Below are 14,060 nucleotides of genomic sequence, written 5' to 3' on the forward strand. Positions count from 1 at the left end.
AATTTGCAACCCCACCAGCAGTGGAGGAGTGTTCCTCTTTCTCCGCACCCTCTCCAACACCTGCTGTCTCCTGAATTTTTAATCTTAGCCATTCTGACTGGTGTAAGATGAAATCTTAGGGTTGTTTTGATTTGCATTTCCCTAATGACTAATGAAGTGGAGCATTTTTTAAGATGCTTCTCCGCCATCCGAAGTTCTTCAGGTGAGAATTCTTTGTTTAACTCTGTACCCCATTTTTTAATAGGGTTGTTCGGTTTTCTGGAGTCTAACTTCTTGAGTTCTTTATATATATTGGATATTAGCCCTCTATCTGATGTAGGATTGGTGAAGATCTTTTCCCAATTTGTTGGTTGCCGATCTGTCCTCTTGACGGTGTCCTTTGCCTTACAGAAACTCTGTAACCTTATGAGGTCCCATTTGTCAATTCTTGCTCTTAGAGCATACGCTATTGGTGTTCTGTTCAGAAACTTTCTCCCTGTACCGATGTCCTCAAGGGTCTTCCCCAGTTTCTTTTCTATTAGCTTCAGAGTGTCTGGCTTTATGTGGAGGTCCTTGATCCATTTGGATTTGAGCTTAGTACCAGGAGACAAGGATGGATCAATTCGCATTCTTCTGCATGCTGACCTCCAGTTGAACCAGCACCATTTGTTGAAAAGGCTATCCTGTCATTTTTGATGTTGCTTTTTATATTTGATTGTTTATCTTCTTTTGGGTTGATGAACGAAGGTTACTATCTTGCTTTTTCCAGGGTGAAGTTTCCTTCCTTGTATTGATGTTTTCCTGCTACTATCCTTTGTAGGGCTGGGTTTGTGGAAAGATATTGGTTACACTTGATTTTGTCATGGAATATCTTGGTTTCCCTATCTATGGTGATTGAGAGTTTTGCTGGGTATGGTAGTTTTGACTGGCATTTGTGTTCTCTTATAGTCTGCATGAGCTCCACCCAGGATCTTCTAGCTTTCATGGTCTCTGGTGAGAAGTCTGGTCTAATTCTGACAGGTCTTCCTTTATATGTTACTTGCCCTTTTTCTCTTACTGCCTTTAATATTCTTTCTTTGTTTAGTATATTTTGGGTTTTGATTATTATGTGATGGGAGGTATTTCTGTTCTGGTCCAGTCTGTTTGGAGTTCTGTAGGCTTCTTGTATATTCATGGGCATCTCTCTTTTTAGCTTAGAAATGTTTTCTCCCATAATTTTATTGAAGATATTTGCTGGCCCTTTAAGTTTTAAATCTTCACTCTCATCTATGCCTATGATTCTTAGGTTTGGCCTTCTCATTGTGTCCTGGATTTCCTGGATTGTCCTGGATATTTTGGGTTACAAGCGTTTTGCATTTTGCATTTTCTTTGACTTTGAGTCCATGGTTTCTATGGTATCTTCAGCATCTGAGATTCATTCTTCTATCTCTTGTATTCTGTTGTTGATAGTTGCATCGATGGCCCCTGATTTCTTCCCAAGGTTTTCTATCTCCAAAGTTGTCTCCCTTTGTGATTTCTTAGTTGTTTCTACTTCTGGTTTTAGATCTTGGATGGTTTTGCTCAGCTCCTTCACTTGCTTGTTTCTGTTTTCCTGTAATTATTTAAGAGATTTTTGTGTTTCCTCTTTCATGATCTCTGCCTGTTGACCAAAGTTCTCCTGTATTTTTTTTTTCTATATAGTAAGGGAATTTATTGATGACTTACAGTCTGCAGTCCAACTCCCAACAATGGTCAGCAGCAGCTGTGAATGGAAGTCAAAGGATCTAGCAGTTACTCAGTCCCACAAGGCAAACAGGTGAAGGAGAAAGAGTGAATCTTCTTTCTTCCAATGTCTTTATGTAGGTCTCCAGCAGAAGGTGTGGTCCAAATTAAAGCTATGTGCCACCACACCTGGACCTAGGACTTACTTTGTTTCAGATGACATTGAACTCAGAGATCTCCCTGTCTTAATCTTCTGGGATTCATGGCCACTATGTCTCAAGATCTCCATACTAAGATCGAGGTCAGAAATTCATATCTCCCAGCCTCCAGATTAGGATCACAGGTGAGACTTCCAATTCTGGACTGTAGTTCATTCCAGATATAGTCAAGGTGACAACCAGGAATTGCCACTACACACAGTTTTCACAATTATCATCATAAAAATATGTTTTTGTTTGGTTGTCTTTATATATTTTGAGTTTTTAATAAAAGATAAACTGGAGGGTCATTTTATTGCAATATAAGCTTAAATACCTTTGTAATAGTTTAAAAGAAATTAAGATAGTAGATTAACAGGACACTCAGTACTAGCCAAATGACTCAAATAGAATTAATTTACTTTCTGTATCCTAGTATAAGCAAACACTCACTCAAAACACTTTTGAAGAGAGAGAATAGAAAGGTGGCTTAGCATTAAGAGCATTTTTTGTTGTAAATAAAGAATACACCGAATAAAAAAATGAAACAAAAAACAAACAAACAAACAAACAAAAGAGCATTTGTTCTTGCAGAGGACCTGGGTTTGTTTTCTTTCTTCTTTTTTTTTTTAATAACTATTTTTTTATTCGATATATTTTTTATTTACATTTCAAATGATTTCCCCTTTTCTAACCCCCCACTCCCTGAAAGTCCCGCAAACCCCCTTCTCTCCCCCTGTCCTCCCACCTACCCCTTCCCACTTCCCCGGTCTGGTTTTGCCGAATACTGCTTCACTGAGTCTTTCCAGAACCGGGGGCCACTCTTCCTTTCTTCTTGTACCTCATTTGATGTGTGGATTATGTTTTGGGTATTCCAGTTTTCTAGGTTAATATCCACTAATTAGTGAGTGCATACCATGATTCATCTTTTGAGTCAGGGTTACCTCACTTAGTATGATGCTCTCTAGCTCCATCCATTTGCCTAAGAATTTCATGAATTCATTGTTTCTAATGGCTGAATAGTACTCCATTGTGTATATATACCACATTTTTTGCATCCACTCTTCTGTTGAGGGATACCTGGGTTCTTTCCAACTTCTGGCAATTATAAATAGGGCTGCTATGAACAGTAGAGCATGTATCCTTATTGCATGGTGGGGAATCCTCTGGGTATTTGCCCAGGAGTGGTATAGCAGGATCTTCTGGAAGTGAGGTGCCCAGTTTTCAGAGGAACCGCCAGACTGATTTCCAGAGTGGTTGTACCAATTTGCAACCCCACCAGCAGTGGAGGAGTGTTCCTCTTTCTCCACACCCTCTCCAACACTTGCTGTCTCCTGAATTTTTAATCTTAGCCATTCAGACTGGTGTAAGGTAAAATCTCAGGGTTGTTTTGATTTGCATTTTCCTAATGACTAATGAAGTTGAGCATTTTTTAAGATGCTTCTCCGCCATCCGAAGTTCTTTAGTTGAGAATTCTTTGTTTAACTCTGTACCCTATTTTTTAATACGGTTGTTTGGTTTTCTGGAGTCTAACTTCTTGAGTTCTATATATATATTGGATATTAGCCCTCTCTCTGATGTAGGATTGGTGAAGATCTTTTCCCAATTTGTTGGTTGCCGATTTGTCCTCTTGATGGTGTCCTTTGCCTTACAGAAATTTTGTAATTTTATAAGGTCCCATTTGTCAATTCTTGATCTTAGAGCATACGCTGTTGGTGTTCTGTTCAGAAACTTTCTCCCTGTACCGATGTCCTCAAGGGTCTTCGCCAGTTCCTTTTCTATTAGCTTCAGAGTGTCTGGCTTTGTGTGGAGGTTCTTGATCCATTTGGATTTGAGCTTAGTACAAGGAGACAAGGATGGATCAATTCGCATTCTTCTGCATGCTGACCTCCAGTTGAACCAGCACCATTTGTTGAAAAGACTATCTTTTTTCCATTGGATGTTTTCAGCCTCTTTGTCGAGGATCAAGTGGCCATAGGTGTGTGGGTTCATTTCTGGATCTTCAATCCTGTTCCATTGATCCTCCTGCCTGTCACTGTACTAACACCATGCAGTTTTTAACACTATTGCTCTGTAGTACTGCTTGAGGACAGGGATACTGATTCCCCCAGACTTTCTTTTGTTGCTGAGAATAGTTTTAGCTATCCTGGGTTTTTTGTTATTCCAGATGAATTTGATAATTGCTCTTTCTAACTCTGTGAAGAATTGAGTTGGGATTTTGATGGGTATTGCATTGAATCTGTATATTGCTTTTGGCAAAATGGCCATTTTAACTATATTGATTCTACCAATCCATGAGCATGGGAGGTTTTCCCATTTTTTTTTGAGGTCTTCTTCCATTTCCTTCTTCAGAGTTTTGAAGTTCTTGTCATATAGATCTTTCACATGTTTGGTAAGAGTCACCCCAAGATACTTTATACTGTTTGTGGCTATTGTGAAGGGGGTTATTTCCCTAATTTCTTTCTCAGCCTGCTTATCCTTTGAGTATAGGAAGGCCACTGATTTGCTTGAGTTGATTTTATAACATGCCACTTTGCTGAAGTTGTTTATCAGCTGTAGGAGTTCTCTAGTGGAGTTTTTTTGGTCACTTAGGTAGACTATCATGTCATCTGCAAATAATGATAGTTTGACTTCTTCCTTTCCAATTTGTATCCCTTTGACCTCCTTATGTTGTCGAATTGCCCGAGCTAGTACCTCAAGTACAATATTGAAAAGATAAGGAGAGAGGGGGCAGCCCTGTCTAGTCCCTGATTTTAGTGGGATTGCTTCAAGTTTCTCTCCATTTAGTTTGATGCTGGCTACCGGTTTGCTGTATATTGCTTTTACTATGTTTAGGTATGGGCCTTGAATTCCTGTTCTTTCCAAGACTTTCAGCATGAAAGGATGCTGAATTTTGTCAAATGCTTTTTCAGCATCCAATGAAATGACCTTGTGGTTTTTTTCTTTGAGTTTGTTTATGTAGTGGATTGCATTGATGGATTTCTGCATATTGAACCAACCCTGCATTCCTGGGATAGAGCCTACTTGATCATGGTGGATGATCGTTTTGATGTGTTCTTGGATTCGGTTGGCAAGAATGTTATTGAGTATTTTTGCTTCGATGTTCATAAGGGAAATTGGTCTGAAGTTATCTTTCTTTGTTGGATCTTTGTGTGGTTTTGGTATCAGCGTAATTGTGGCTTCCTAGAAGGAGTTGGGTAGGGTTCCTTCTGTTTCTATTTTGTGGAATAGTTTGAAGAGTATTGGTGTTAACTCTTCTTTGAAGGTCTGATAGAATTCTACACTGAAACCATCTGGTCCTGTGCTTTTTTTTGGTTGGAAGACTTTCTATGACTCCTATTTCTTTAGGCATTATGGGACTGTTTAGATGATCTATTTGGTCCTGATTTAATTTTGGTATTTGGTATCTGTCAAGGAAATTGTCCATTTCCTCCAGATTCTCCCGTTGTGTTGAGTACAGGCTCTTGTAGCAGGATCTGATGATTTTTTGGATTTCCTCAGTTTCCTTTGTTATATCTCCCTTTTCATTTTTAAGTTTGTTAATTTGGATACTTTCTCTATGCCCTTTGGTCAGTCTGGCTAAGGGTTTATCTATCTTGTTGATTTTCTCAAAGAACCAGCTCCTGGTTTCGTTGATTCTTTGTATGGTTCTCTGTGTTTCTACTTGATTGATTTCGGCCCTGAGTTTGATGATTTCCTGCCTTCTACTCCTCCTGGGTGAAATAGCTTCTTTTTGTTCCAGGGCTTTCAGGTGTGTCATTAAGCTGGTAGGTAATGTATGCTCTCTCCATTTTCTTTTTGGAGGCACTCAGGGCTATGAGTTTTCCTCTTAGCACTGCTTTCATTGTGTCCCATAGATTTGGGTATGTTGTGTCTTCATTTTCATTGTGTTCTAAAATGTCTTTAATTTCTTTCTTTATTTCTTCCTTGACCAAGGTATCATTGAGTAGAATATTGTTCAGTTTCCACGTGTATGTGGGTTTTCTGTTGTTTCTGTTGCTATTGAAGACCACTTTTACTCCATAGTGATCTGATAGAAGGCATGGGATTAGTTCGATCTTCTTATATTTGTTGAGGTCTGTCTTGTGACCAATTATATGGTCGATTTTGGAGAAGGTACCATGAGGTGCTGAGAAAAAGGTATATTCTTTTGCTTTAGGATAGAATGTTCTATATATATCTGTTAAATCTAATTGGTCCAAAGCTTCAATTAGTTTCATTGTGTCCCTGTTTAGTTTCTGTTTTCCTGATCGGTCCATTGAGGAAAGTGCAGCGTTGAAGTCACCCACAATTATTGTGTTAGGTTCAATGTGTGCTTTGAGCTTTAATAAAGTTTCTTGTACGAAAGAGGGTGCCCTTGCATTTGGAGCATAGATGTTCAGGATTAAGAGTTCTTCTTGTTGTATTTTTCCTTTGACCAGCAAGAAGTGTCCCTCAGAGTCTCTTTTGATGACTTTAGGTTGAAAGTCAATTTCATCTGATATTAAAATGGCTACTCCAACTTGTTTCCTGAAACCATTTACTTGTAAAATTGTCTTCCAGCCTTTTACTCTAAGGTAGTGTTTGTCTTTGACCCTTAGGTGTGTTTCCTGTAAGCAGCAAAATGTAGGGTCCTGTTTATGTATCCAGTCAGTTAGTCTATGTCTTTTTATTCGGGCATTGAGTCCATTGATGTTAAGTGATATTAAGGAATAGTGATTGTTACTTCCTGTCATTTTTGACGTTATTTTTTAAATTTGATTGGTTAACTTCTTTTGGGTTTGATGAAAGAAGTTTACTATCTTGCTTTTTCCAGGGTGAAGTTTCCCTCCTTGTATTGCTGTTTTCCTCCTATTATCCTTTGTAGGGCTGGGTTTGTGGATAGATATTGGGTAAACTTGGTTTTGTCATAGAATATCTTAGTTTCTCCATCTATGGTGATTGAGAGTTTTGCTGGGTATAGTAGTTTTGGCTGGCATTTGTGTTCTCTTAGAGTCTGCATGAGATCTTCCCAGGATCTTCTAGCTTTCATAGTCTCTGGTGAGAAGTCTGGTGTGATTCTGATAGGTCTTCCTTTTTATGTTACTTGGCCTTTTTCTCTTACTGCCTTTAATATTCTTTCTTTGTTTAGTACATTTGGGGTTTTGATTATTATGTGACGGGAGGTATTTCTATTCTGGTCTAGTCTATTTGGAGTTCTGTAGGCTTCTTGTATATTCATGGGTATCTCTCTCTTTAGGTTAGGGAAGTTTTCTTCCATAATTTTATTGAGGATATTTACTGGGCCATTAATATGTAAATCTTCACTCTCATCTATGCCTATAATTCTTAGGTTTGGCCTTCTCATTGTGTCCTGGATTTCCTGGATGTTTTGGGTTACAAGCTTTTTGCATTTTGCATTTTCTTTAAGTGTTGAGTCCATGGTTTCTATGGTATCTTCAGCATCTGAGATTCTTTCTTCTATCTCTTGTATTCTGTTGTTGATATTTGCATCTATGTCCCCTGATTTCTTTCCAAGGTTTTCTATCTCCAAAGTTGTCTCCCTTTGAGTTTTATTAGTTGTTTTAGCTCCTTCACTTGCTTGTTTGTGTTTTCCTGTAATTCTTTAGGAGATTTTTGTGTTTCCTCCTTCATGACCTCAGCCTGTTGACCAAAGTTCTCCTGTATTTCTTTAAGTGATTTTTGCATTTCCTCCTTATTGGCTTTTGTCTTCTCCTGAATTTCTTTCAGTGATTTTTGTGTTTCCCTTGCAAGGGCTTCTAACTTTTGATCCATTTTCTCCTGAATATCTTTAAGCATGTCCTTCATGTGTTCCTGTACCAGCAACATGACCAGTGATTTTAAATCCAAATCTTGATTTACTGGTGTGATGGATGGGGTATCCAGGACATGCTGGTAAAGGAGAATTGGGTTCAGATGCTGCCATATTGCCTTGATTTCTGTTAGTGACGTTCCTGCGTTTGCCTTTTGCCATCTACTTCTCACTGGTGTTAGTTGGTCTTGTCAATGCTGGACTCACCAGTGCAAACTGCCCCTTCCCAGGTGGCCTCTGGTGCACAACTTACCTCCTGCACTGCCTGTAGTCAGGGTGTTCAGATCCTGAAGCAGACACCTGAAGGCTCCCCCTGGGGCCCGCTGGATTCACCAGAGCACACTGACTTCTCCCCGCTGGCCGCTCGGAAGCCCCTCTTGCCTCTTGTAGGACCTGGAGATGTGGTGTTGCTGCCCAGGCTGATCTGGATCTGGAAGTGGAGAGGTCTGAGGGCTACCGCCAGAGGCCTCCGGACTGGAGCGTAAGCTCTGTGGTACAGGAGCAAGCTGTGCTGTGAGCTCCCAGACTGCCTCTGGGTGCACACCAGGTCTCCTGCACTTTCTGGAGACCGAGTGCTGTGGCCCAGGCTGTTCAGATCCCAATGCAGGCACCTGAAGGCTCCTGCTGGGGCCCGCTGGACTCACCGGAGCACACCGACTTCTCTCCGCTGGCCGTCCGGAAGCCCCTCTTGCCTCTTGCAGGACCTGGAGATTCTCCTGTATTTCTTTAAATGATTGTGTTTCCTCCTTATTGGCTTCTATCTTTTGACCTGTATTCTCTTGGCTTTCTTTTAATGATTTTTGTCTTTCCCTTATAAGGGCTTCTATCTTTTGATCCATTTCCTCCTGAATTTCTCTAATAGATTTATTTATGTCCTTCATGTGTTCCTGTAACAGCATCATGACCAGTGCTTTTAAATCCAAATCTTGTTTTTCTGGTGTATTCTGATATCCAGGACTTGCTGTTAAGTGAGAATTGGATTCAGATGCTGCCATATTGCCTTGATTTCTGTTAGTATCGTTCCTACATTTGCCTTTTGCCATCTAGTTCTTACTGGTGTTAATTGGTCTAATCACTGGCTGGCGCATCAACCTCCTTTGAGCCTATAAGGCTATTTCTACAACACTGGACGTCTGGGCTTCCCCTGGCACAGATTGCTGATGTGCTGCCATCCTCTTGGGTGCTGTTGGAGCCCTGGTGTGTCCTGCCCCAAGCAATGTTATGCTTGGGTTGTCTCTGTGGACTGAACCTGGTACTGCCCGTCTGCTCTGTCAGAGAGAGAAGATGGCAGCGGGGAGCCCGCAGGGCACCGGCCACATGCCTGACTGGCACACAGACGAACCATTGTTCTCCCAGTTCCTGGGTGCAGGCAGCAGCCCACAGCTTGGTTGTCCGCATCCCCAGAGGTCTTACACTCGGGCTAGCTCAGTGCCTGGGGTCGCCTGTCTCGTCTGGCTGGGGACAAAGTTGGCAACTCTGCCTTCTCCGCCTGAGTACCGGAGCCTTGCTGCCCCAGGGAGGAACTGCTGCTCTCCCAGTTCCTAGGTGCAGGCTGCGGCTCACAGCTTCCCAGAGGTCTTACACTTGGGCTAGCTCAGTACCTGGGGTTGCCTGTTTCCTCTGGCTGGGGACAAAGATGGCAACTCCGCCTTCTCCACCTGACTGAGTCAGTTTGTAACTCTTTATATTGGTTTCTCTGTGGTGTTAATATGTCCTCCCCCCCCACCCCCATTTCTGCCTTTCTCGGTCTGTTAATTGGCATTTCTTTTGCTAGGCTATGTGCTATTCAAAGGGCACAGCAATTCCAGGTGAACCTCATAGTTTGGATTTCTTCTAAAATGATTTCATGATTATAGTAGGATTTCTCTGTCAGGGGCTAAGTTTTGGAAGCACCAGAATTATATGAATATATTGTCAATGAAGTATTCATTACAGTGTTATCACAATCATGCTTTCTCTCGTACACGTTAGGATGCATTGACCTATGATGAGGTGCATGTACACTTCACTCGGGAGGAGTGGTCCTTGCTGGATGCATCTCAGAAGAGACTTTACAAAGATGTGATGATTGACACATACAGGAACTTCATTGCTATAGGTAAAACTGAATTTTCCTTTGAGTTTAAAAATAAGGGACGGGGGGTGGGTGGGGAGGCAGCTGTTTCTTTGTTATTGATGCTCCTCTGTAATCTTGAATGAGAATGAGGAAGAATAAGAAACAGGCATGGTTCTAAGATTCATTGTAGATAATGGCTAATTGACTAATTTCCAATGTATCATACATTTCCTGGTACTACATTTTAGGATACAATTGGGAAGACCATAATATTGAAGAATAGTCAAAGTGATAGAAGACATATAAGGTAATTTTTTTGTGAAACCTGATTTGAATGTGCTTCTGAAGAAAATTTGATGTGTTCTCAAAATTTTAAAGATCAGCAACAGTTTATGTTGACTATTAAATTCTCACAAGCCACATACCTCGATGCCAGGCAGCTGCTATGTTCTTGTAAGGCATTACTCTATGACAGTATATCTTAACAGATATAACTATTTGAATCATGTCACCATTACAGCTACACTATAGAACTGCCATTTCATGTACTTTCATATGACTATGTCCAAAATCTTCTAATTAGCAAATAGTCCATAGTAAAACTGTTGATTTTCATATACTTGTCTTAAATTTGCTAAGTTTAGTAAGAGAGGAAGTTTATGAGATTCAAGAATGTTGTTGTGGAAAAACCTTAATCCGTACCCTACACTTCATGTCTATGAGGAACAAAATGTCAATCTTTGTGAATGCAAGGTGGAATCCTTTATTTGTTATTCTTCTAATAGGTATATCATATGTCATAATGGATACAGGCCATATGAGCATAGGGATATTGAGATGCAGAGTATCTCTCTTTCCTAGACATATTAGATGGTATCTGCTAGTCCCCACTTTGAGGAGACTTTCTGAATGTCATACAAGTTTGTAATCACTTAGTTTTTCAACTTCATTTGGAATACAACTACAAACATACACTACAGAAAATCACTATGAGCCTTAGGACTATGGAAATTCTGTTTGTGCTTCACTTTTCAAATATTGTATGTGTTGGTTTTTCCATGCAGTTTGTCTGCCTACATGCCATGTAGGTCATCTGTTTGCCTGCCTCATGGGCCGGGAGGATGTGGTGGAGATGCGAGCTGCAATGAGTAGGTCACACCAGGACAAACAGTTCCACATGGGGCTTTATTTAAGATGGGAAAAGTGTAGCCAGCGGAACGACAGAATGAAAAGAAAAAGAGAAAGAGGAGAAACGCTACCCAATTATATATGGGTGATGACGTAAATTACAGATAAAGGTGGGCCATTGAATTATGGGTATATGGCGGCTGTTGCCATGGCAGTAGGCCTGTACTTGCACTGTGCTAATTGTCGCCTATATGATGTCACAGGTCTCCATACTAACATCCCACCATTTCTGTTATTAAAAAGAAAAGGAAAAGAAGAGGGAGGACCCAATTGTGAAGAGGAGTGAGGGCACCGTGTCTCTTAAACTGCTTCCTACTTTCTAGGGGCGTTGTCAATTTTGGGGTGTAGCTGATGTTCACCATCGGGGTCTCCTTGGTATACGTTGGCATCGGGTACCTCTGTAGACAGCAGCTCTTCTGTGGGCAGCGGCTGATAATTCTGTAACAGAAACTGATTAATAGTTTGGTTAGAAGTTTTTTGTATTTGCTGTTGGAGGAATGCAGAAACAAGATTAATGGGGCAGGGAGCAAACATTAACACCAGGAAAATGACTAGAAAAGGCGTTACAAAAGGGAGTATCCACTTCTATATAGCGTTTCCGAAAATGTCAGAGCTGGAGGTCTCTGAAGTTCTTTATGTCTGACTGAACCTCCTGGAGTTTGTTTCTCACTATCCCGGATTGGTTGTCATAGAAACAGCATTCTTCTTGAAGAAACAAGCAAAGACCACCTTCTTCAGCTGTCAGGACATCTAGGCCCCATCCGTTCTGAAGCACCACGGCTGCCAAAGAATCGATCTGCTTCTGGACAGTAAGCACAGTTTCAGTCATTCCCTGGAAATCGCTTTTAAACTGGGAAGTGGATGTATTGTATTGGGCCAGAGAAGTTGTTATTCCTGCCACACCAGTACCAACACCTATGGCTATTCCTGTAGCGACCAAGAGTGGCACGATCTGAACTGCCCTCTCGTGTCAAGCAGCTATATCTACAACTGGGATTGGCAGGGGCTTATTTCCCTGGATTACTCCCAGCTCAGGGAAAAGGAGCACCAATGTGCAAACTCCTGATCAGCTGGCAGGGAGGCGATGGTATACCTGGGTGCCACAAAGAATTGACGTTCTGGATTGCAGGGCATTGTGGTAGAGATGATATATCAAAGCTTATGGTTTTAGTATAGTCTAGGGAACTTAGTGCTCCTACAGAACCTGTCCCAGAGGTCTTAAAATGGTTTGCCATGCCAAAGAGAGGGACAGAGGTAAGGTACAGAGTCATGGTGACATCGGAGTCAGGACAGCTAACAAAAGGTGAAGAAACGTTATTTGGCAGTATCACTGGAGAACCTGTAACAGTTTTGAGTCTATTCCCGGGGGTACATATAACCAACAATCCTTAAAGTAACCAGGCCTGGTGACATTAAGGAGCTGGTATGCTGAGGTTAAGGTTTGAAGCAACAGGCGAAATGACGAGTTAGTGCCATTTATGAGGGTGCTGTCAAAGAATCAAGGACCTCAGAGGAGTGTTTAATTATCTCCCCTACTTTTCCAGTATCTAGTGGTTGGGCAATTGAGATATATTTTCTCTGAATATGGATGTTACTTACTGGGGAACTGGGCTGGTTTTTACTATAGAGCTTACCAACAACTCCTGTCACCCACCTGGAATCCCACGGGTCTTGTATGTAGAAAAGTGTCTTGTGGTGTTGATAGAAGAAATGATTGACCAGTGATCCTAGCATATGTATCTGACAATACCAACATGGGCAGCCCCCATATTCCTCTGGTCGTTTTTTACAATAATCTTTTGTCTGGTCAAAGAGAAAGCAAGTATAGAGATCATAATACTTAGATGGGATAACACATACAGGGATGATCGTGATTTGGAGCGGTTCCTGGCATCTGTCTATGGAGCAGTTTCTTGACCCTATTTGGAAAGACTGTTTGTTATCCGTGGTGATTTCTTGAACCTTGAATCTCCAGATGTAAGGACTGCCCTGGATGGGAACGTAGAACAGCAGGGTAGGAGAAGAAACCCATGTCTAATCCAATGAGGTTGAGCTCAGCTGCCAGAGTTGAGTCTCATGTTCTGGAATTGGGGACAAGGTGGATGGTCTCAATGTCCCCTGGAGCTTAATAGAGTATGGTCCTGTTAGGGCTGACATGTATGAAGAAGAGTCATTTGTAGGTGGAGGGATGAAAGGTTTGAGGTGAGACAGGTGGACCCAATGAGAGAATCCTTCGAGTTTAGCAGCTATATGGGTCATGAGAATCACCTTAAAAGGGCCCTGCCATTTGGGAGAGAGGGGTAAGGGCCGATGATCTGGAGGGGATAAGAGGACTTGGTCTCCAATGTTGACAGGTAGTGGACAGGAGACAGTCTGTGGCTGCGTTAGATGGTGGTCAGCAAAGTCTCATAGGAGAGAGCAAAGGTGGCAAAGCAGTGGGGTGGGTAGGTGGTCTGGGAGGGGAGAACATTTAGGTGAAAGACCAGGAGTTAAAACTGGACATCCATACATAAGTTCAAAGGGTGAGATCAGAAGAGGTCACCCTTGGGGAGAGCTCGTAGCCTGAAAAGAGCCAGAGGTAGGAGTTTTACCCAGTCAAGGTGAAGTTCCTGTGACCAGTTAGCAAGAGTGGTTTTTAAAGAGCGGTTAGTTCTTTCTACCTTACCTGAAGATTGAGGATGGTAGGGAATGTGAAAATGCCAAGGGATGTTTAAGGCCTTAGATAGACTGTGAGAGATCTGGGAAGTAAATTCAGGACCATTGTCTGACTGAAGGGAGGCTGGAACACCAAATCGGGTATGATCTCTTGGAGGAGGAGATCAGAGACTGTCTGAGCCCTTTTGTTACTGGTGGGAAAGGCTTCTACTCACCCCAAGAAGGTGTCCACCAAGAACAGGAGGTACTTGGCATGCTTGACCGTAGGCATATGGGCATATGCCTGCCGGGGCAGAAGAGTGTCACTAGGTACTGTAGCACCCAAGCTTTAGATCTCTGGGGGTGAAAACCTCCAGAGATCTGCTTGCGCCCAGGAACTGAGCATATAGGTGCTTCAACTGCCAGACCGCCGGGCATGGAGCCTGTGTCCTGCCTGGAGAGCAGCAGAGGGAGGGAATCCCCGCAGCCATATTCGCTGCCTGCCAGGGCAGAA

At 41.9% G+C, this 14,060-nt stretch overlaps 1 protein-coding gene across 9 annotated transcripts in view; it reads left to right on the top strand.

Moving 5' to 3' along the window:
• The window catches only part of LOC127670388 (zinc finger protein 431-like), a 553,459-nt gene that overhangs the window by 535,777 nt on the left and 3,622 nt on the right, over nt 1–14,060 (top strand). For 6 of the 9 annotated variants that reach the window (XM_052164763.1, XM_052164770.1, XM_052164779.1 and 3 more), the window contains one exon: nt 11,605–11,721. In XM_052164763.1, the coding sequence (XP_052020723.1) occupies nt 11,605–11,721 (117 nt within the window). Of the gene's footprint in view, nt 1–9,639; nt 9,767–9,972; nt 10,032–10,788; nt 10,873–11,604; nt 11,722–14,060 lie in introns of all 9 variants that reach the window. The other 3 variants (XM_052164806.1, XM_052164814.1, XM_052164745.1) reach the window with 2 other exon arrangements.

This window comes from Apodemus sylvaticus, chromosome 1 (genome assembly GCF_947179515.1).
Source record: "Apodemus sylvaticus chromosome 1, mApoSyl1.1, whole genome shotgun sequence".
Classification (NCBI taxonomy): domain Eukaryota; kingdom Metazoa; phylum Chordata; class Mammalia; order Rodentia; family Muridae; genus Apodemus; species Apodemus sylvaticus.